The 21,979-nt window shown below is 38.6% G+C and overlaps 1 protein-coding gene and 1 long non-coding RNA gene across 11 annotated transcripts in view; one reads left to right on the top strand and one right to left on the bottom strand.

Moving 5' to 3' along the window:
- The window catches only part of LOC148411737 (uncharacterized), a 64,937-nt gene that overhangs the window by 32,940 nt on the left and 10,018 nt on the right, over window positions 1–21,979 (bottom strand). For 9 of the 10 annotated variants that reach the window (XM_088434222.1, XM_088434225.1, XM_088434227.1 and 6 more), the window contains exons 2-14: window positions 6,453–6,554; window positions 4,632–4,730; window positions 4,249–4,347; window positions 3,640–3,738; window positions 3,197–3,382; window positions 2,628–2,726; window positions 2,426–2,524; window positions 2,088–2,186; window positions 1,653–1,850; window positions 765–863; window positions 575–673; window positions 387–485; window positions 125–322 (exon numbers count right to left, since the gene is read on the bottom strand). In XM_088434222.1, coding sequence (XP_088290348.1) covers window positions 125–322; window positions 387–485; window positions 575–673; window positions 765–863; window positions 1,653–1,850; window positions 2,088–2,186; window positions 2,426–2,524; window positions 2,628–2,726; window positions 3,197–3,382; window positions 3,640–3,738; window positions 4,249–4,347; window positions 4,632–4,730; window positions 6,453–6,554 — 1,575 coding nt within the window. The remainder of the gene's footprint in view (window positions 1–124; window positions 323–386; window positions 486–574; window positions 674–764; window positions 864–1,652; window positions 1,851–2,087; window positions 2,187–2,425; window positions 2,525–2,627; window positions 2,727–3,196; window positions 3,383–3,639; window positions 3,739–4,248; window positions 4,348–4,631; window positions 4,731–6,452; window positions 6,555–21,979) is intronic. The other variant, XM_088434226.1, reaches the window with a different exon arrangement.
- On the top strand, window positions 5,250–21,878 carry LOC148411738 (uncharacterized). The gene is made up of 3 exons (XR_015867881.1): window positions 5,250–5,352; window positions 17,131–17,196; window positions 20,806–21,878. It is a non-coding gene; the product is annotated as an uncharacterized LOC148411738 (long non-coding RNA).

Genomic DNA, 21,979 nt, shown 5'->3' with positions numbered 1-21,979 from the left:
GTGGAAAGAAATATATATATACACTTGTAATATATGTACTCCTCTGAAAATGAATATTTTGAATGGGGTAGGTGGTGATTTCAAACACCTTAAATCCACGGATTTGGTGCAATTTGAAGCTTACCTTGGTCATTTTGGTCTGCTGCGCTCCAGCATCTAACAAAATGCGAATGGTGTGGATGTGTCCTTCCCGCGCAGCGATGTGCAAGGGAGTGTGCCCTGCCGTGGTGGATGAGTCGGGGTTGGCCTTGTGTTCAAGAAGCAGCTTGACCAGCTCCTTGTGTCCCATTCGGGCCGCACAGTGAAGGGGGGTCTGGTCGTCCTGGTGGCAAAAAAACAATAACAATCATTTATGAAAGCACATATGAAAACATGATTGTGTATACCTTCGCCTTGGCATCCACTTGTGCTGAGTTCTGCAGCAGAAACAGGGCGACTTCACAATGTCCTGCTCTGGAGGCCATGTGGAGGGGGGTCTCCACCTTCTGGATACATATAGTTGTGGACATTTCACTATGGCACATTGAGCTCACAGGTTGCCTAACGAACTTGTCAAAAAGAAAGAGGTTCTCACCACGTTGGAAGCATTTGGTGAAGCTCCTCTCTGGAGCAAGTTCTTCACGATGTTCAGGTGACCCATGAAAGCTGCTACATGGAGAGGTGTGAGGCCGGACTGCAAAATTACAAGACGCAATATGGGTCATTGTGGAAATTCATGGACACAGTGAATTTGAAACTGAAACGCATCCGGAACGACGGCTCACCTCTGTGACGGCTTCGAGGGAAGCAGAATGTTTGAGCAGTAAGTCCATTGACCGCATGTGGTTCTTCTTGCATGCAATATGGAGTGGTGTGAAGCCATTCTAGAAATGAAAACATGTAGAAAAGTAAGAAACAATGCAGAAAAGTGTAACTTTATGTCATTATTTTAAAAAACTTGTAGATTAATTTTGATATCACAGACTTAACTTTTTGGGTACTTAAGCGCCCCAACTATTTTAAGAGTGAACAAGCACAATGGTTGGAATTGTTTTGTACTAAATAACCCCAAGAAGTGGATTTGGTCTCAGGGTTATCCATTTGACCCTAAAAAAAAAAAAAAAACCTCATAACCCATAACACAAGCTCAACAGTTGTGTAGCTTTGTAAAAAATAACCACCTAAAATGGCTTGTTTTGTGGGTTAGTCATTTGGCCAGACTATTCGGGTCAAACAAAAATTCCAAAAGTCAGGGATGAAATTATTCATAATAGAAAACAACCGTTTTTTTAAAGTGTAGATTTTGAATTAAGTAGGTTGCTAATGGTATGGTGTTATTTTGTAGCAAAAAGGGAGTGTATATTTTCTTCACAAGTACAGTCTAAAATATGTGGGTTAAAAATAACTTAATTGTCAGAAATTTACCAACAATATTTGGGTCAAAATGAGTTTTGGTTTTGTTTTATAAAAAACAAGCCAATTTTTTGGTTGCCTTGTACAATATGAGCCATTTGGGCTTGTTTTGTGCAAATAATACCCCTTCAAAAATGTTTCAATTTGACCCAAATACTGTATTTGCCTGGTCCTTTTTTCACCCACAATTGGGTTATTTCAAACCCAACTGTTTTTAGAATACAATCATCAATAAAAAAATAACCCCCCCAAAAAAATACCAGAGCTCGAGCATTGGCTTTAGCCCCCTTGTCGAGAAGAACTTTTGCCATGCGATGGTGACCACAGTGGGCTGCTACATGAAGTGGGGTTAAATGGTCCAGTGTGATGTCATCGATTTCGGCATTGTATTGGAGTAGCTGTCTCACGCAGTCCATGTGATCTCCTTGAGCTGCCATGTGGATGGGGGACAGACCATTCTATGGTGAGAGGAGAAAACTGGGTAAGGAACGGCAATCCATTGTTAGCTCGGCTGATGTTCAGTTTGCATGAGGCTGACGCGCAAGCTAATTGATATGCGGGAACATCGCTAGTTGACTCACGCCGACCGCAATCAGATGATATCAAAAGATTCGCCAGCGTGGGAATCCCGCAGCACCGGTTTGTTGAAAGACTCTCACTGTGAGAGTTATATAGACTATCTGATTAAACGCTACCTTGGTTTTAGCCTGGATGGGAGCACCGTGTTCCAGCAGGATTTCAATGATGCGAACGTGTCCATTTCTAGCTGCACAGTGAAGCGGAGTCAATTCATCCTGCACGCACACAAGCAAAAAATAGGGGGACATTGTGAGCATAAATGGATATGAAAAAGTACCCAGAAGAAAGAGCAACTCAGCAGGGGCGGCGACAGATGGGGTGAATAAATGCTTGGAAAGTATTATGCAGGCGCCAGTGATAAAATGCCAGACCTGCACACCAAACGCAACGGCGAGTAGCAGCTAAACTAGATTTTTTTTTTTTTTTTTTTTTAAAGCATAAAAACAACACTTACCTTGGTTTTGGCATCTATCTGGGCCCCTCTGTCCAGCAGGAGTCGGACCATCATCACATTGCCCCTCCTGGAGGCGATATGAAGTGGTGTGATGCCATTCTAGTCAAAAGAAGATGGACATGAAGTCATTTACAGGCAAGTTGATAAAAATGTGGGTCTTTTCTTGGCACGCAATCATTGAATCGCAGCTGAGATTGCTGACCTTCGGGGTGAAGTTTACGTTGGCTCCTCTGTTCAGCAGCAGCTGGGCTACGCTCATATTCTCATAGTGCGCTGCGATGTGTAGAGGGGTGAAACCGGTCTGAAAGGAAAAGGACACAAGGCACATATAGAGCTTGAAGAGTTTGAATTTTCACTTGTTTATTGTTTCAAATTGACCGTGGAGAAATAGCTAAACATACACTAACTCAAAAGTAATTCGTTACCAAATTCTTTCCAAAGTAAAAATAAAGATTTGTAAATGTTTCATTTAAATTCAAGAACAAAACAATTTTTGCTTAGGTGGAGCAACAGAAAAAACATATTTACTACTGAGAGGCTGAAATTTGGAAGAATTGGACAATTTAAGTTGAATTCAATCTCTAATATTTGATCAAAAATGGTCAATGATTTGATAATCGATTAGTTGCTGATTCATTGTTGCAGCTCAATTATTTACATCTAGTACATATATAGTTTGTATACTGATGCATAATCTTTCAGTGGTTTTAACATTGCTTTGAGAATCCAAAACCATTGAGTGAGAGACATATCACTGGATAAAAAAAGCACCTTGCTGAGAACATCAGGATTGGGATCATTCTGCAGGAGTACAGCGGCTGTGCGCGTGTCGTCATTTCGGGCAGCGATGTGCAGTGCAGGGAGGCGGACCTTGCCTTTGGTGCCATAGTTGATGAGCAGTGCTACGACGTTTTCATGGCCTTGCTGAAGGGCTACTGCCAGAGGGGTGAACCCGTCCTAATGATGGTAAAAGTAGGAGAGGCGGTGATGGAAGAAGAGGAATTCCATTTTAATTAGGGGAGAAGTTGGTATTCTTTGGTTTGGTACTAGAGGTGAAATGCAGTTCTTGTTCTTCTAGCAGTAGTAATCAGAATGCATATGGCATATGACAGCTGCGCTCCAAATACAAGGTCCATGTATAACAGATGCTTTACCCGCCTGTGTACATCATTTTGTTTTGATCAAATCTGGAAAATGCACATTGGCACACCTACCTCAGTAGGGAGACTCTGATTGGCGCCGTTCTCAAGCAGGAACTTGACCACCTCTAGGTGGTTTTCTTGTGCTGCCATGTACAGAGGACTGAACCCTTTCTGCATTAAACATATGCAGTAATGGTCATACTGATGAGCCGCCTCAAAACCATAAAACATTTAAAATACCGTATTTTCCGCACTATAAGGCACACCGGATTGTAATATATATGAATATATATTTTTTAAAACTTTTTCCATATATATATATATATATATATATATATATATATATATATATATATATATATAATGGGAAGCTGTGTGACAAAAAATGTTTTTTGATGTAAGATGTACAAATGTTTTTTAAAAATCCATCTGCGTGAGTCCTTTTTTAACGACTATTTCATTTAAATAACATGGAGACCAACAGCTATTAAAAGAAATCGGCCAATATATGAACCGATTCGTTTATATTATTTTCAGCCATTGCAGCTTTTCAATGGGCGTGTTTTATAATTTGGAATTTATGGTAGTTTGTGATGATATTTTCACATACCTATAATCCAGTCACATCTAAACGTCCATAAACCAATGAACACATGCTCTCACGTTCATCGAGTGACTCACATGTGACTGGGCATTAACATTGGCTCCATAATTGACAAGCTCCGCCACCACTTTCTCCTGGCCTGCCAGCGCTGCGATATGGAGAGCAGTGTTGCCTTTCTATAGGTCATACAGAGAAGGAGAGATGTAAAAGATACAGGCTAGGATAATGACATACGCATACAAAACGATCGAGGAGACATTTGGAAAGGCAACGATCTCACGAAAGCACATTAGATAAACTTGCTCTGGGAGTCTGCAATGGAACCATTACATGTTATTGCCAATAATACAGAACAGCGACATGGGGCGAGGAAGGGCTTTTATCATGTCGGTTTACGACAGCTAACCGCATTTTTCATTAAATCTTATATTCCTTAAGTGAAAAAAATGAAGTACTGCACCTTGGTGGTGGCTTCCAGTTCGATGCCCGAGTGGAGGAGCTCCAAGACCATTTTGACGTGACCCTCTTTAGAGGCTAAATGTAACCCATTGAGACCGTTCTTTGAGGGGGAAAAAAAAGATGGATATTAATCTCTGAAGGCCAACAGTATTAAAAATGTATTCCCTTGAAGGGGCTATCTGTATCACAAAATGTGCGCAGTTCCACTGTAATAATCCTGTTAATAATCAGGATTAATATAATCACGGACCACATTACTCTGAAGTCATACATCTCTTATGGCAACTTAATGAATTAATCAGCAGTGCTCTTTGAAGTTGCAGCACTAATACGCTCTTGTACACAACTTTTATCCGCCTAAATCAGACTGCTGGCTGGAAAACAAAGATTTAACAAAATGTTTACAGATCTGAGGCTTGGAACTTTCGGTGCGCTTTTAAAAGCTACTCAGTCCTAATTTCATACCCCTGCAACAGATCTGATTTCTCTCAGTGTGCAGCACATACCTCATTCTAGTTACCGACCGCCTTTCTAAAAATAGATGATAAACCCGCAGCTACTGCGTTCAGATCAAATACACAGTCCGATGTTAGTAATGAGCAAGCGGCCTTTGTTGTGTGAATTTGCCCAGCTGTCATTGTTTTATCACTTGCAAGTCACCAATCTGACCGGCAGGAGTTTGGGTTATCCACACTGCTTTCACAAGTCTGGAAATAAGAAAGGTATGCATTCTCATAAAGGCTGCAGATTCAATTGACATTGCACAGTAGCCTCTCAAGCAATCAAGTAAGTCACGTGCATGGGAGGATTTCAACAACTAGAGGTGAAACGTGGAGTAATGCACTAATTCAACTCAATTTTAGAGAATATTGGCTAACTGCGGCGGAAACCACATAGACTAACAAAGGCTGCAAAACGTGTGTCGTCTGAGCGAAACATTCACGCGTCAAGCATAAAGCAGCGTCAACCATTCACTGCCGTTGACGAGTAGGGACGTCAAAAATCCGCTAGCCATGGTTGAACTTGTGTTTGTGTGTGTGAGACAATGATGCAACAGGGTGAAAGAGTAAAAACTTAAAGGCAGAAGAGTGAAAGGACGTTAATGTGAAATACTGAATCATTTATGTACCCTACTTTGCACAAAAGGTGAGGTATCCAGAAGTCTTGAATATTTAATTCCCTTTTCTGTCTTTTTTTTATTAGTCCCTGAGAGGGTACAGCACATACAGTACAATGTCCTCTCAGGAAACAGTGACATTATGTGTTTGCAATTAAATAATCCACTAAAGACTTCAGGTTAGACCAAAGGTTTGCCCTCTGTAGTATACAATGCCATTTTTCAGTGTATTCATTCTTAATTGTGACCTCATTAATGTAGGGAATCCTCAAACCTTCCAACGTGTTATGAAACAGCCCCAGAAGCCCTGAAACTATCCTATTCAAATTATTAGTTTTTACCTCGCGTATTTACTATGACAACTTACTATTTGTTTGGTTATACGTTAATAGAGTATCACAGATAATACAAACTCAACAAAGTAAACAAAAACAAAAACGGAGGCATCATGTTTTGCCACCTTAGTTGAATTAATTCCACTTTTAGCTTTTTGGCTCAGACTTGTGATTCAAATGTACTTTTGCAAGTCAGGTGGCAGTTTGTTGATTGGCTCTTATACAATATCTCAAAAATACTCTAACCTTTAAGCAACCAATTATGCAAATATATACAGTATCATACTTGACTTTTACACCGAACTAGAGAGTTGATAATCTTTTACTCACTATGTTCAAGTTCTCGCAAAGTTTTTATCGAGACACTTACTTGATTAGCTGTATTAATGTCTATCCCATTCTTGATGTGATCCAGAGCTTTGTCCAAGTTGCCTGAGCGAGCGGCGCGCAGAAAACTGGTGGCTGCATCAGCCTGCAAAAAAGATCGACAATCTTAAAAACAAGCAAAATCAACACTTTATATCCAACCACCAATTCATTTTCCGTGTCTTATATCCACCGGGAGAAAATGTGAATTGGACAATGCAGGGGACCATACCAGCTAAATTAAAGATAGCCTCTAAGTTGATTTTCTGCTTCCGTTCAATGGACAATCTTTCTGTCGTTCAAACCTTGAGCACCTGGGGGCAGTATACTATGCATACTGAACATGAATAAGGGTAGTTCTTGGGTTACAAACAAGTTTAGTTTTTATGCTGGCGATGTACCCGAATTTCCAAGTGAGTCAGGCTTAACCCATTAATATTCCCAAATACCACCTAAATGTGTAAATAACTATCCAAATACACGACCTTTCTGACCTTTGGATAATATTCAGTGTAATGGCTTTCCTCTTGGCTGGTTAAATATTGCTAGAAGATTCAGCTTTCTCTTTTGGGGCTATGATGTGAAAAAGGAAGGTAAAAACGGTGAGGATGCTGAGAAAGTTAACAAGCACAAGTGGACACTTTACACTAGTGGGCTACTGGAGAGAAGATGGCGGCTGTTACTCAGGCGCAGTTAAGTCCAAACAGCGTAGGTCAAGAATCGCGTAACCCGCGGACTGCCTGTGTACTCTATTTAAAGGAGATGGTCAAAATTGCTCAGTAATGGCCCTTGTCATTCTTTGGCCACCCAATGTTCTTCGACCCCTTGATACCTGCTAATTATTTACGTGAACTGTAGTTTTACATTAATTCATTTTATGAAGCCCTGGCTGTGCATGCCATACCTTCCACCACAGAAAAAAAAAAAAATCTGGCTATTCCACTGCCTGATGCTGACCGTTTTACAATTCCTGTGTTGAAATTGAAACAACCATACCACTATATGCAAATATATACAGTAGTGCTACAATACTGAGCTTCAATTGGACTACCAATGTCAAAATATCCCAATTATACTTCAGATCAAATGAAACATTTGCTCAATTTGATGCTAATCGGGCACCGTTGTGGTAGATATCTGGGTTTCAGGTTACAAGCCTTAATCCACAACTACTTTGAAGCAAGAAGATACAGTATGTAGGACAATGGTATCACAGTTGGTGGAAAGATTCTTACAATGGAGCGCCGCCCACACAACGTGCCATGCAGGCATAGCTGAGCGCACATTTTGCCACGAGGCGCGCTGTCTGCCTGTCTGATCTCAGAGGAGGGTGCGCGTGCTTTTGTGTCTTGCAGCGTGTTTGCATGACTCTTTTTATTTGTATTCATTCAGCAGCCAATATTGTGACACATCTGACCCGCCCGATGAGAGCATTCCAATAGCCTCCAGTGAAAATGCAGCACCGCGCTCCATATTCTCGACCCTTTGCTACGCTCCTTTCAGCGGCATCATTATGTGTCCGTTTGAGCTGTTGATTCCGAGGGCTTTGATGAAGCCCAACCTCTCTTTCACGTGTCTTATCTCCAATGCACGAAGAGAGAATTATGCACTCGGTCAGATTGCATCTTCAGTCATAAAAGATCATTTTCTCTCCGTGCCTGACTCCAGGTCAACTTAATTTCGAGCCTTTTATCATTTCCATTGTGGTATCTGATTAAGAGCTGCAACAATTAATCGACGATTAATCCATCAAATTAATCTATAATCTTTTTTGATAATCGATTAATCATTATAAACTAGCTTCATTTAAAATCGTCTGAATGCTTGAACATTTCAAAGTGTTTTATTGTCATGTGCACGGTGTAGAAACAAGTTTGTCTATCCAGTTCTTACAAACTTAGCATTTCAACAGTTGTTTTTTTTTTTAGTTCTTTTGTGGTGCATTCACTTTTAGTTAAAGAACTACATTTTTACCTTTTTTCTGATGTAACAGGCCCAAAAAATAACAGAATCTTAAATATACCATTAGTATTTTCTTCTTTCTAAATTTCAATAACATCCTGATGTTGAATAAAAGTAGAGAAATGTTTTAACTTTTTAAATATTCGTCCATTGCGGCCATAATCTGATTAGTTTGTTGCATCTTGGAAATTGAATTTCAGCACTCCTACAAAATGACGCTATAACTGGAAGTGCATTTTCTCATTGTGGTGAGAGCGTATTCTGACAAGGCTTTTCTCCAACAGCTGAGGCGGAGGAAACCTAGGTCTTGACAATAAATATCAGGATATTTAAAATTTCTGTAAACTCCCAGTATGACATGACAGAGAATTTTGACTATGCTCAGTAACTTCACATTTCCCCCCCAGTCTTCTCATTCATTCATTGCCAGCCATTTTAGGAACCTTTGTTATCCTTTCAAATAAACAAATGAATTTAAAAAAAAAAACCCGGGATTGAATGTCTAGACTGTTAAAAGAAAAAATTGGATTGAATGAGTATACAAAAAAAAATGCAGCAGTTGATGCACTATGAATTCATATACCCAAAAGGATACTATTAATCCAGCATTGGATACTGTATTTATTGTTCTAGAAACATACATTTAAGAGTCAAGAAAAAATAGTTCAGCACATATTGCACACACAGCTATGTAAACTACATGATTAAGACAAATCAGGTGAGGCTAGCAAACTTTCCTCATCTGTCCCTGACCACCAGGCTTAGCAAGTAAAATGTACTGCCAGTATTGTGAACATTGTGCAACGTGTATGTTTGCATGTATTAAATTATATTACTCTTGTTTTAATCTCTGTTCATTTATATGAATCTGTTTTTAATGCCAGAAACCTGAAAAAAGTTAAAACAGTTAAGCTACTTTCCAGATTTAGGATTTTTCTAAACAAATTCACAAATGTTACCAGGTACATGAAAGAGTTTGATAATAAACATTTTTATCGGCTCAAAATGTTGATAAAAGGTGACTGCTGAACGAAAAAACTATTTGCGTCATCATGTGCCACATGGCCCTAAGCAGGGGACCGAAATGGTCATTTTGGCTTTTAGGCATATTCTGAGTTATACCCCCACCAAAGGCCCAGGTGCCTTGAACCTCCCGAGATATATAGTCATGTTCCCAGATATGAAGATAAATCATCCAAAACTTCACCGACACGAAATATTTCCAAAATATGGAATCCCAAAATGTCAATATACTATATTGCTCCACTCAAAAATCCATCTTTAAAGGGATATCTCTTAAAACGCTACAGTTCATAGGCCTCGACATACTAAAACAAAAGAACGCCTCCAAATATGCTCCCAAATTCAGTGTCCCAAACAATCCCAAAGTAGGCGTGGCGCCTAAGCGTGGTTATCCGAAAACGTTTGAGAAATAGGGCTCAAACTTTGGATTATTTCATTTGATGCTGTAGAACACTAATAGAACACATAATTGAAGAGGTGTCAGTGGGAAGGGTGTCTGACAATCTGTAATAACCCAAAATCTACCAGAAGGTAAAATCATACTCCAAACCTCATCATAATGCAGAACACGTCAAACTGCAGGCTACAGTCCATGCAGACAAAATTGCTTTACAAGCTAAATCCTGATACAACAGTAACATTGGTAACATCCATTCACAAATTGAATGTCATAACTATACATTTCCATCCAGGGAAGTAGTAAAGATCGATGTCAAGATGAAGTCACCGCGCCGAGAATTAAAAATCAATAGCATGGCTCCACAGAGTGGCAGCTGCTCCACTTTTAATGGGTAAACGCTAGAGTTGTAGCACTCAAGACTCTTTAGCGCAAGCCGGTTAGAATCATACATAGAGGGCTATTGCGCTAAGTAGCAAGATTAATTTACACACTGTTTGCTTCAAATTGACAATTTTACAGTTAGTTTTGGTCCCAAATTACAGTAACACTGCACTTGATGTTTTTTGAAAGCCTTTATGAAAAACCTAGCGAAAAAAATGGCTCAAAAGTCTTCAACACTAATGTATAGGCTAACTCCAAATAAGCCGGAGGATGCATGTACTGTATACACACCCTAAAAAAAAAGAAACAAGAATGAGTTGAAGACATTATCTTATGTGTGTTTTAGCCTGGTTTCTTTTCCAGTCATCAAATTTGGCAAAGCTCTGTAATACGCTAGTAATGCAATAGATTAAAACAAGATTGAAAACCAAATTCAATGAAAATTAGACATCGTGCCACTAAAGCCTGCTTAATGCTTGTAAAATATCTCGACGTTTTAATCGGAGAATTATTTCATATGTGGAATCTATTTTGCAGAGTGCCAAATTTCCCATTGCCTGTGAAACAATGATGAGACAGATCAAAACGAGGATCTTCCTGTTGTGTCTTTGTTGGCTGCGCTAAAGCGGAGCATCTGAAATATTTATAGCCTGTGTCAGGCCACTGCTTCAGCAAGCCATTACAATCAAAGCATGCTTTTTTTTTTCCTTTTCCTAACGTTATCATGTATCCCAACCCCTTACATACATTTTAAGGTCAATTTTTGGAATTTAACTCATCCGAGGAACGTACAAAAGAAAGCCCCACACCACTTAATATATTAATTATATTTAAAAAAAACACATATGACAGTTTGAGGTCACTTAAACATGATCTTAAAATCTTTTGAAGTCATAAAATTACAACAAAGAATAGTGTGCGTGCATAAAGAGTTTAAAATAGTAATCTAGTTAGCAAGCTAGCAGTTAGCCTAGGTTCTTTAATTTCTTCTACAATAATGCTCTCTTCTTTGAATTTCCTGTTTTCTCTGTGAGAACTTAAAATTAGGCCCTTTTTTTTTTTAACACCAAGCGAATTTGATTGACTTTGAAATTAATGGTGGCTTGATAGCTCAGTACTTATTTCAGAGCATTCAATCTTTGGGTAGTAAGTAGTCACCGATACTGATATCTAGTACTGATACCTCTGGTACTTAAAAATTCCCTCCAAAAATGATGACAAATATGAAAAGGTCTATATATTCCAATAAAGCATTTATTTCTTAAAATTCTATGAAGATAAGGACATACACATAATGGTAACAGTAACAAGTACCCTTTTTACATTGGTATTGGCCTGAAACATATACCTGGAATTGGTATTCCTCCTTACAAGTGACTGCAGATACTTTCCAAATTACAATTGAGCACTATGGGAATTTTTGCTTTGAAATCGAAATATATTGCGAGGTCCACTTTTATCACTGAAAATGACAGAATTGGGCTTTCCTAAATAATGAATACGAATGAGATGGCTGTCGTCTGTCTTAATGGGATACAAAACTAATTGAACCATTTTCAACAGGAGAAAGTTAATTCATAATGAAAGTATAATTAATTTCATTTAAAACGTTTTTTACACCTGTTATTGACTGAAAATTCATAAGTTTTGTTGGTTTGGGTATCTCGTTTTACTTTAACTGTATATCATAGTTTTTATGTTGTTTTTTGTAGATGAGAAATATGTCTCAATTCTCCTTCCTGGATTAGTCACATGCCATTCAGAAGCTAAGCTGTGATTGGTTGTTACCTGAGCCTTGAAAAATAACTTAATTATGGATTTAATGGCAGACAAAAAGGCCTGTTATTGCTGAATATGGCTAAATACGTTTGCAATTTTAACCTAGTTAAAAATATTATTTGATTTTGGCACCAATGGCAGCGAAAAGGTTTACTCATTCATTTCCAGCTCTGTTTAAACTTTGATGATTACAACTGTCAATGGCAGTGAATGAGTTACATAAATAACCCATGGGTGGTCTATTTTTTATTTTTAAACATGAATGAATGATTTGCATATATTATTTTACTTTCAAATTTTCAGGGGCATCATACCTATCCATTATACATATTTTGCGTCCACCTCCCAGCCGTTGTACAATTAAAAACCCCTCTAAAAATGGACAAATGCCACCAACAGCTTTAAAAAATTAACACTTGCAGCCTAGTTAAAATGTATCTTTGACTTTCATGGCGAATGGCAGAGAAAACGTTTACTCATTCATTTCCAGTCATGTTAAAATCTTTGCTGTCTAGCGTCATCAATGGCATTGAATGAGTTAATGCGTTTTTTTTCTTTTCATAAACAAACAAACAAACAAATTATAAGTAGGCCAAATCCCTTAAACTGTTGCTCAGATAGTTCTCGCATCTTTTGGTTTAGAGTGACATACATGCTTCTTTTAACTACATTATTCATCAGCTCCCCTTTAATTTATTTTTAGGCGGAAGCTTATTTTTAATGGCCCAACACATTGCAAGAGAATACTGCTTCAGCCTGCAGACAAGACAGCTTTTTGGATTTGTCCCGTTATTCCTCTGCATTTTCCAGAATCTCTTTGGTTTTACTGTAGATGAACACACAGCTTGAATGCCAACACACAAATTCGTCTTCGCTCACTCAGCCCCGCATCAAGTCCACATTTCTCTCCCCCACAGCCAGCCTCCCCTCACACGCTTCTCGTAACCTTTCAATATTCATGAGCACTGCAGAAATGCTACCTGCAAGGCATGCTGGGAAGACCTAAAGCTCGGAGCGTCTGCTCTTGACGTCATCACTCCGTGCTGACATTCTGGGCGAGCGGCCTTCTCCCAGACCCCAGTCAATGTTCCTTGGCCAGGATGCTGATACTTTAAAAATAATTCTCGGGACTTTGCTTGAAAAATTTCAAATTCCCGCAGATGGAAACTATGCAGAAGAAGTGAGGGTCATGGGTGCATAGCTAATGTGAAGCACTCAACAGCACGCGCCTCCCATAATGATAATATACTGAATAATCCCTATGACAGGAGTGAGCAGTCAGCAGAGGGAGTGATGGATAGAAAGGAAGAAAGGGGAAGACAGGAAGGGCATATAGATGAGAGGGTGCAGAAATGCTAGCATACATCCCAATGAAGCCATTAAGGACATGGAATGAATAAGTGAATGCTCATAGAAAGGTGAAGAGAAAGATTGCGGGACAGAAAATTGCAAAGTACGAAAGTACTTGAATATGAAGTGGGTGAAAAACAAGGACAAAAGGTGCATACAAAGTAGGGCTGCACAATTTTATCCAAAATAATAATCATGATTATTTTGGTCACTATTGAAATCACGATTATTAATCACGGTTATTCGTTATGTTTGGACAAACATTTCGATTTATTGCCCTTTTTTAAAAGAGCAATATATATACAAGTCTTCAAGGCTTGATACTGACAAATAATAATAATAAAAAACTCAAATAAATAAAGTAAGTAATCATTCAAACAAATTCACCCAATACATGGCAAACACTTGGCACATTGGGCAACACGGCTACTTACTTGCTGAGTGCAAACCAATGACAAAAATGAAGCCAACTTAGACCCAACAACTTACTTAATTTTAAACAAATTTTAATCAATTAGCAGTCAAATTAGCAGGCAAAATGCCGAATTTATTCAAGCGTCAGATAGCACTGTATATATTAGGAATCAGGTGAGAAACACAACGCCATTTCACACGGGTAAATAAATATTAGGGTAAGAAAAGCAGGGGCTTTTGTCATGCAAACATATGGGAAACATTGCCGCCTGGTAGTAGGATTGGTGCTTGATTTGACATGTGCGGTAGCTGGCTTTTTACATGTGAATAGTGCAGAGGATCAGCTTAATTAATCATAGCAGCCAATATCGTGAACGCGATTGAAATTGGATTCATTGTGCAGCCCTAATACAAAGTAACACACAAAAAACAGAAATAAACGTAACACAAAAACATTTGAATAACATTCAAATTTAAGGCCAAATAAATGATTTTCCTTTTTAAGCCGATGATGACTTGGCAGAAAAAAAAGATTACTGATTAATTGGCCTATTGATTTTAAACAATGTTAATAAATAAAATAGCAGTGGTTTCCTCCCAATGCATTTCAATAGGTGTCAATTATTTACAACTATTTATGGTACTTTTTCCTCAGCAATTGAAAGGGTCAACATCAATTATATTATATTGTTAAAAAAAGGGAAAAAAAGTAAATAAAATGAAACTATAAGGATTTGATTCTTGTCATGTGTTTGCATTACTAGTAGTTGAATTGCAAACAGATATGAAGCATGACGATTTGTCAACAGGCAGTCGCAGGGGCTGCCATATGCTCCTCACAGCAGGATGTGAAGTCAATGAACTGCTCTCCGCATGGGGAGAATACAACACAGGAAAATGACATCACTAGGCTACCAAGTGGAACGCAACCCCTTCCGCATGCACGTAAATTACAAAACCACAAATCGAATCATGGTGTTCGAGCTATGTTGGGATTCTCAAAGTGTGTTTGCGTGGATGTGGAATTAGTAGGTGAGAATCCACCCTACTGAGGCTCGGCGGGTCATCGTTAATCACGCGGCGGACGAGGAGTCCCATCGGTAAGCAGCATGTTGAGAGATTTAGGGCTCAGGGTGGGGTCATGTAGGGTTAGGGAGGATTTGTTATATTGAACAAATGGAGGATGAGACAAGATCACAGGAAGGCCATGTTGACCATTTTTTGTTGTTGAAATAAAGTAATAATTGTCTGTACTGCTCATCCTATTTAGTAATGCGTGAAACTGGAGCCTGACCTCGTTGATTTTGAATACAAGGACAAGAAGCAAACTACATTGTAAAACAGCGATTCTCAAAATGGGGGAAGGCGTGCCCCTGGGGGTATGTGACGGCCCTGAGATTTCCAAATGGTTTTTACAGTTATCAGCAAATCATATTTAGTAATTTAAAAAAAGCACATTATTCTTTATAAATTCGGAGCCATTTAACTGGAAAATGAAACAACTTGGAAATCAGACTCAACCAATGAGTGTTTTAGCGAAAAAATTGGCATTGAGTATGAATGAGAACAATGGTTCACACATGGGGGTATGAGTACCCTTGGTGGTAAATTAAAGCACTTCAGTGGGTACATGAGATTTTAAGTGTATTTCTGCAGGTAACTGTAAATCTGACGCTTTTTAATGCCATTGCAGGAAAAGCACATTACTTTTTTCAAATTGAGAGCAAGTGAATTGGAACATTAAACTAATTCTTGGCAAGTAGTGATGCAGTGACTTCTTTGCACAATGTTCATGTTGAACATGTAACATCATCTGTTTTATTTCAACCTCCTCTACCCAAAAACTGTGTCACTTATAACCTGTGCATCCATATAAATGTTAACAAAATAAAGGCGTGCAAAGTTTTACAAAGGCGTCACTATAAAATAATTAAGCAAGAATTTGTGTCATTTTCCAATTAATTTGCTTTTGATTTGAAAAGATATTTCACTGTTTTTCTCAATGCATTAAAAAGGATTATAGAAACAATGACCCACATTTACAACATCACTGAGTAGGCACTGGACTTCATGCTGCATGCACAAAAGTCAGGCAGTTGAACCATTATAAGTGTAAAACATCATCATGGTAGTATGAAGAAATAATCGCAAAGTATGAAGAAAGGTTATTTGACCTTGACATGCCACTGCAGGATTCTAATTGCACTGAATCCCATTGCTCATCTGATGGATTTCTCGAGGTGACAACGTCTCCCTGAGGGCAGCCAATACAACTTGTGATTCAGCACTTGGCGATAACCGTAAGGGATGTTTCAGCCCGCAAGAAGTCACTTACCAATAGGACAAACATTTCCAAGTGTGCTGGGGACAGACCCGAAATATTCGTGCATGAAATGTCAATGGGAAGCAGAATATTTCAATTTCAGATTAAGGTAATGAAGCCAGAACAATGACAAATATTGCAATCTTTTTCATAAGTCACACCGCAAGCAAACCGGCAACGGGTAATTTAAAAAAATATGCCTCAGACAAACTGACAGATTACATTAGTAGGAAGCCAGACTTAATTCAGAGGGACACCAATCAACTTTGTCACTCAAATGCCACTGACTCTTCTTGACTGTATCCAATACGTGACACTGAGGCATGCAACTATTTGCACCGCATCCAAAACATTTATCCATCTTCCATATCACTTAACATACGTACATATTTTCAACATAACACTGACACACTCGGATTGTTAGAATACAGCACCAACACAACTGTAACATGCCTAATGTTGTTTACTAGTATCCAGTGCCCTTGTTGGTAATTAAAATAGCAGAACTCAAAATCAATACTTTGAGAGTGTCTTCTTTGCCCTTTGTTAACTGGGAGATTGCCCACTGGTGGCTAGTAAAAAAAAAACTGCAGATAAGAGTCACAGTGGGACACATTCACAATGGGACATCTCATACATTTGTAGAAACACTCATTCAAATAATTTTATAGCAATGACTTGCCCATTTGTATTTTGAAGACTGTAAGTGTAAATCGTTAATACTTTGACGGATAAAATCAGACCAGCCGTACGTCAACTCAAGTTCAAAGGATAAATTTGACTACTAGTGGAGAACCGGTATTTGCTAAAGTACTACCAGAACCTGCGATCATTAGATAAATGAGCAATTAAATTTGTTTGAATTATTCCTAGTTAGAGTTTATGGCATATTTACATTTTAGTGCAATTGCATTGTCCCAGTTGTTTGAAAATGCTGTCACCATACATGCATGCTGGTCAAAACAACACAAAAAACAACAAGCGCAAGTCTGGGTGATTTAGGAATTGGGGTAAAAAAAAATGTAATAATTTTAGATTTGTGTTGGGCAGGTAATACAGGCTGAGTGTCCATTGGGATGTGGCCTATACAGCCTTCCAGGAGTGCTGATAATGCAGGTAAGCTAGCATGCGATCAGGTCACGGAGACACGTTCATGTTGCGCTGCTACCATGCCTACCGGCTGCTCGTGGAAACTGGGACACAGCTTGTGAAAATAGAGCCAAAAAAAAAAAACACATTTGAAAAGCATTGACATTAGTTTGGAGTAGTGCAATGCGGGTTCAACATTCCACAATTGCAGACTCCTGCTAATGACAAAGACATTTTGAGTTATTTCAAAACTGAAAGCATACACAAGTGGTGTCATCCAAATGAAAAGAAATGTAGGCCGTATATTTACAGCGGCTTCAAATTCAGACAGCCGGCTTGTGAAGGCCTTAAAATGAAGATGCAGAAACACCTACAAAGTACTTAAGCACTGACTTCCTTTTTTATAAGGTCCATCATAAGAGTAACACATTTTGTCATTACTATGGTTGCTATAAGAGCAGTACGGTGGCCGATGGGGACAACCAAAAGAATGGACGGTGGTTTCCTTTTTCTTGTTTGCTTCTTTTTTCTTGTTTATATCTTTTCCTTGTTTGCTTTTTTCTTGTTTACATCATTTTCTTGTTTGCTTCTCGTTTTTGTTAGCTTCATTTTTTTATTTGCTTCTTTTTTTCTGTTTGCATCTTTTTTCTTGTTTGTGTCTTGGTTCTTGTTTGCTTCCTTTTTCTTGTTTGCATCTTTTTTCGTGTTTGCATCTTTTTCTTGTTTGCTTCATTTTTCTTGTTTCCTTTTTCTTGTTTGTTTTTTTCTTGTTTATATCATTTTGTTTGCTTCTTTTCCTTGTTTGTTTTTTCTTGTTTGCTTCCTTTTTCTTGTTAATATCTTTTCCTTGTTTGCTTCTTTTTTCCTTGTTTACATCTTTTTCTTGTTTGCTTCATTGTTTATTTGCTTCTTTTTTCTTGTTTGCATCTTTTTTTGTAAATATATTTTCCTTGTTTGCTTCTTTTCTTGTTTACATCTTTTTCTTGTTTGCTTCTCTTTTTTGTTTGCTTGATTTTTTTACTTACTTCTTTTTTCTTGTTTGCGTCTTTTGTCATTTTTGCTCGTTTTTTTGTCTTGTTTGCATCTTTGAGTGCATGGCGTGAACGGTAAGTAAGTGTCACGACTTGGTCAAATGCCCTTCTTGAGTCCATAATCCTTTTAAAGATTTTACCAGACTGGGAGCCACAATATGATGAGGGTTTGCACTGAGAGTCGATGACATCCATACATGCAAAAGTTCCCTTAACTTAAAGGATTAAGTGTATGCTTGAAAAAAAAAGTGCAACTTCCCTTTCACCTTGGCGTTCCCGACTGGCGTGAGGGCAGCCACAAGCACTTTGTCATGCTGTCAGAGGGTCAGGTACTTTATTCATATGAGTCATAGTCACAGATGTGAAAATAATGATGTAAAAGTCAAACTAGATTATGCAGCAACAGAACATTAGTGCATGTGTCTCATTTGCTTCTACAATTAAGTCGCTGGCCCTGCTCCACTCGCTCTTTCGACATAAAGGATACTAAGCTAATGTTTCTCTTCCGTAGTGTGGCACTGAAGCTTTGATTTATTTACATTTGCGACTGTTGTCAGTGTCTGCTAATTTTCATGTTGTTTTAATGCAGCTCTCATTATATTTTATTACAAACAGGCTGTTCCAGTAAAACATGGTTCCATTTATTGTAGTACTCAGCCTCCGCCTCTGTGGTGGGAGCAATAATGGATGCTTCCAATGGACCTGACCTGATTGTTTACAGAATAAATGGCCACTCCGCTGTTAGTGCTCGGTTCAATTTTGATGTAACAAACAGCTTTAATAATATACAGAGTGAAAACAAAATCTCTGTAGCTCTCACATATTTTCTGCTGTCATTTTGATAAATGCTGTGTGAAATAGATGCATATCAACTATATCATATGACAATTTCCGATTAGCAGCTTGCGGTCAATAACTATTTTAAAGTGGATATAATGGGTTGTCCAGTAGGAAAGGTCATGATGTACGTTCATGAGGCTAAACGTGCACACACAGCAGTAAATTAACATTTCTAAAACAAGGAGCACAAGCAATGCAACCATCAAATTAAATCAATGTAACCAATGGAAGTCATACGTCTTCTCAAATGGGGCTCCATGAGATTTTAACATGAGGTTCTGCACACTCTAAAAACACAAACACACACCAACACACACAAATGAAGGACCCAATATTTATGCCAATTTCACCACTTTTGTACAAAAGAAGCCAATAGTGCAAAACAACGCGCTGGATTGATTTTATTTTGATAGGTATGCCACAAAATATTGAACACGTTCATTTCACCTCAGGGAAATATTCTGAAGTTGCTGAATAAAGTTTGCCTCAAGAGATATTCAGCCAAAAAAAAAAACATTTCATACAGAAACACAAACCACTGCATAAATTTTGAAACAGCAAGCTTAGAAATTCATTTTTAAGTCATGTACTCATTCAATTCACTCATAATAACAACTTAAACCCTACGTTCTTTCTTAAAAATTAGGGGGAAAAAGAGTAGGTAATAAAAATCACAAAATACAATTTTACTGACACTCAAAGAAGGGGAAATAAAGGAAGTGGAGCTGAACAAGCTATTCAAGAGACCAGAGGGTATTTGTGGTACAAGAAGAAACATTTGCTCCACGCTTTCCTCCTCAAATGGAGTTTAAAATTGAATTAAAAATTAAATAACGACAAAAAATCTGCTAATTTAAGATTCACCATTCACAAACTCACCCAGACTCTTCAATTCACTCCTCAATTTTTCTGACGGACCTAATTAAAAACAATTGACTGAAAAACCCCTTTTATTTTAACTTTGTGTATTTTTACTGATGATTAGCCGATGTTGGCCAGTTTGACAGTCGAGATACGACAGACAAGGGAAACAGTAACAAACTTCGCAATGACGTAAAGAAATGTCAGAATTGAATGTGCATACAAATACACACACATACACGCTATCGAGGAGGCTGATCGGAGTTGCGGCCGTAAGGTGGTCGGTGCCTGCTGTGGTGGCAATCCCCAAACCCTAAGAGATGCTGTCAAGCTGAAGAAGAAGCTCCCTTGCGCTTTTATGACCTGCGGGACTCTACAACTACTTTATTATTTGCTCTATTGTGTGGAATGTAAGTCTGCTCGGGCAAGTGAACGGAATAAGAATTTCATTGTGTAGTGTTACTACGCATATGACAATAAAACTTAGGTTTTGATTCTTGAAGTTCAACATGGCACGTCCGCTTAGTTATCACATTACCAGAAGTGTGCTGGCCCTTGGTTAAAATACTGCAAGAATGATGTGGAAGAAAAAGACCCAAATATGGTCAAAATACTGCACAAAGTTCAACATGGCACGTCGGCTTAGTTATCACATTACCAGAAGTGTGCCATCTCTTGGTTAAAATACTGCAAGAATGATGTGGAAGAAAATGACCCAAAAATGGTCAAAATACTGCACAAGTTTCAACATGGCTATGCAAAAGTAGCATTTGGTATTTTTAGCCGAGTAGCACAGCTGAACTTGATTTGAGGTTTTTTTTTTTTTTTTTTTAGATCACAAAGGCTGGCATTTAAAAAGGGGTGTGTAGATTTTTATATCCCCCGTGTGATTTTGTTCAAACAGGTCTTGGCCATACACTGTAACACTACGTCATTTCCAGTGGGGGAGGACTGACAGTTCGAGAGGATCAAGAAGCAGAGCGGTGACGAGCTTTGAGAGTCAACTCAGGAGAAGCGCTCGGCGCTGTCTCTTCTCGTCGCGCTGCCATCTCTGAGTGCTGATGCAAACACTGCAAAGTGACACCGCAGAAACACTGGCAGCTGGTTATGGCGGCCTTGTTGAAAAACTGCTGATGCTCCCTTTCGATATTTTCGGCGTTTTGACAACGGGAATACAATAGAGAGTTTTTTTCGGATTCTTGTTCACGTGGATGTGCGCAGACTTTTGATGAGTCTTCTTAATGAGAAAGAAGGTAATGTGTCAGTGGGATATGAGCCAGGCGAGGAATGAAATGGCCCATCATTCAATTGCCAATCAATAATGGCCGACAGCACTGAATAAAACCATGGCTGTGTTATGCCTGTATGGGCGCGATAAAAGTGACGCTTGCCAGAAAACTTTCAGTGCACTGAGGACATTTACATTTTTCAACTCAATTGAGAAAAATGTCGTCAACATGAGCTGTGGAGTAACTCTAAGGTCGAGTACACACTTAAACCTAATATGGCTGCTCTATTATTTACCCTTTTACGTCTTATCCTGTGGTCTGACTGAGGTGTGTTAAGTTGAATTTGCCCCTATAATAGGGCACAAAATATGTTGACTGAGTAATATCAAATATCGATATTTACACAGTGGTGCCACATATACAAATTTGATGGCCACCCAAAGGGCAAGAATACATGTAGTACTTTTCCACAGTAGTTGTGCACATGATTCCCAAAGAGCCACATATTATTTATTTTGTATGTCTATGGTTACAGCGCTGATTCATTTTGTACGTATAAGGTAGACAAAAAAAGTTTGGAAAATATTGTGAACTGCAATACAGTGAACTAAAACTTTAATTGGTCTTGCTCCTGAAAAAAAAAAGTATTCTTCTCGTTCTGTGAAGTACTAGTTTGAGTTTGAGTCCACGAGGCAAGCTAGCTTGCCTCAGCCTCGTATGCTCAAAAGTGATCAGTAGCAACAGCAACCGTATCGTTTTTGATTCACGTCTAATATACTGCTTCTGGAAGAAAATCGGACTGCTTTTGAGGGCACTCGAGCACTGTCAGCTAACGGCTAATTTATGCTA

The sequence above is a fragment of the Hippichthys cyanospilos genome, chromosome 15 (genome assembly GCF_059441005.1).
Source record: "Hippichthys cyanospilos isolate Australia breed blue-spotted pipefish chromosome 15, RoL_Hcya_1.0, whole genome shotgun sequence".
NCBI lineage: Eukaryota > Metazoa > Chordata > Actinopteri > Syngnathiformes > Syngnathidae > Hippichthys > Hippichthys cyanospilos.
This window is presented reverse-complemented; position numbering and strand designations above follow the sequence as displayed.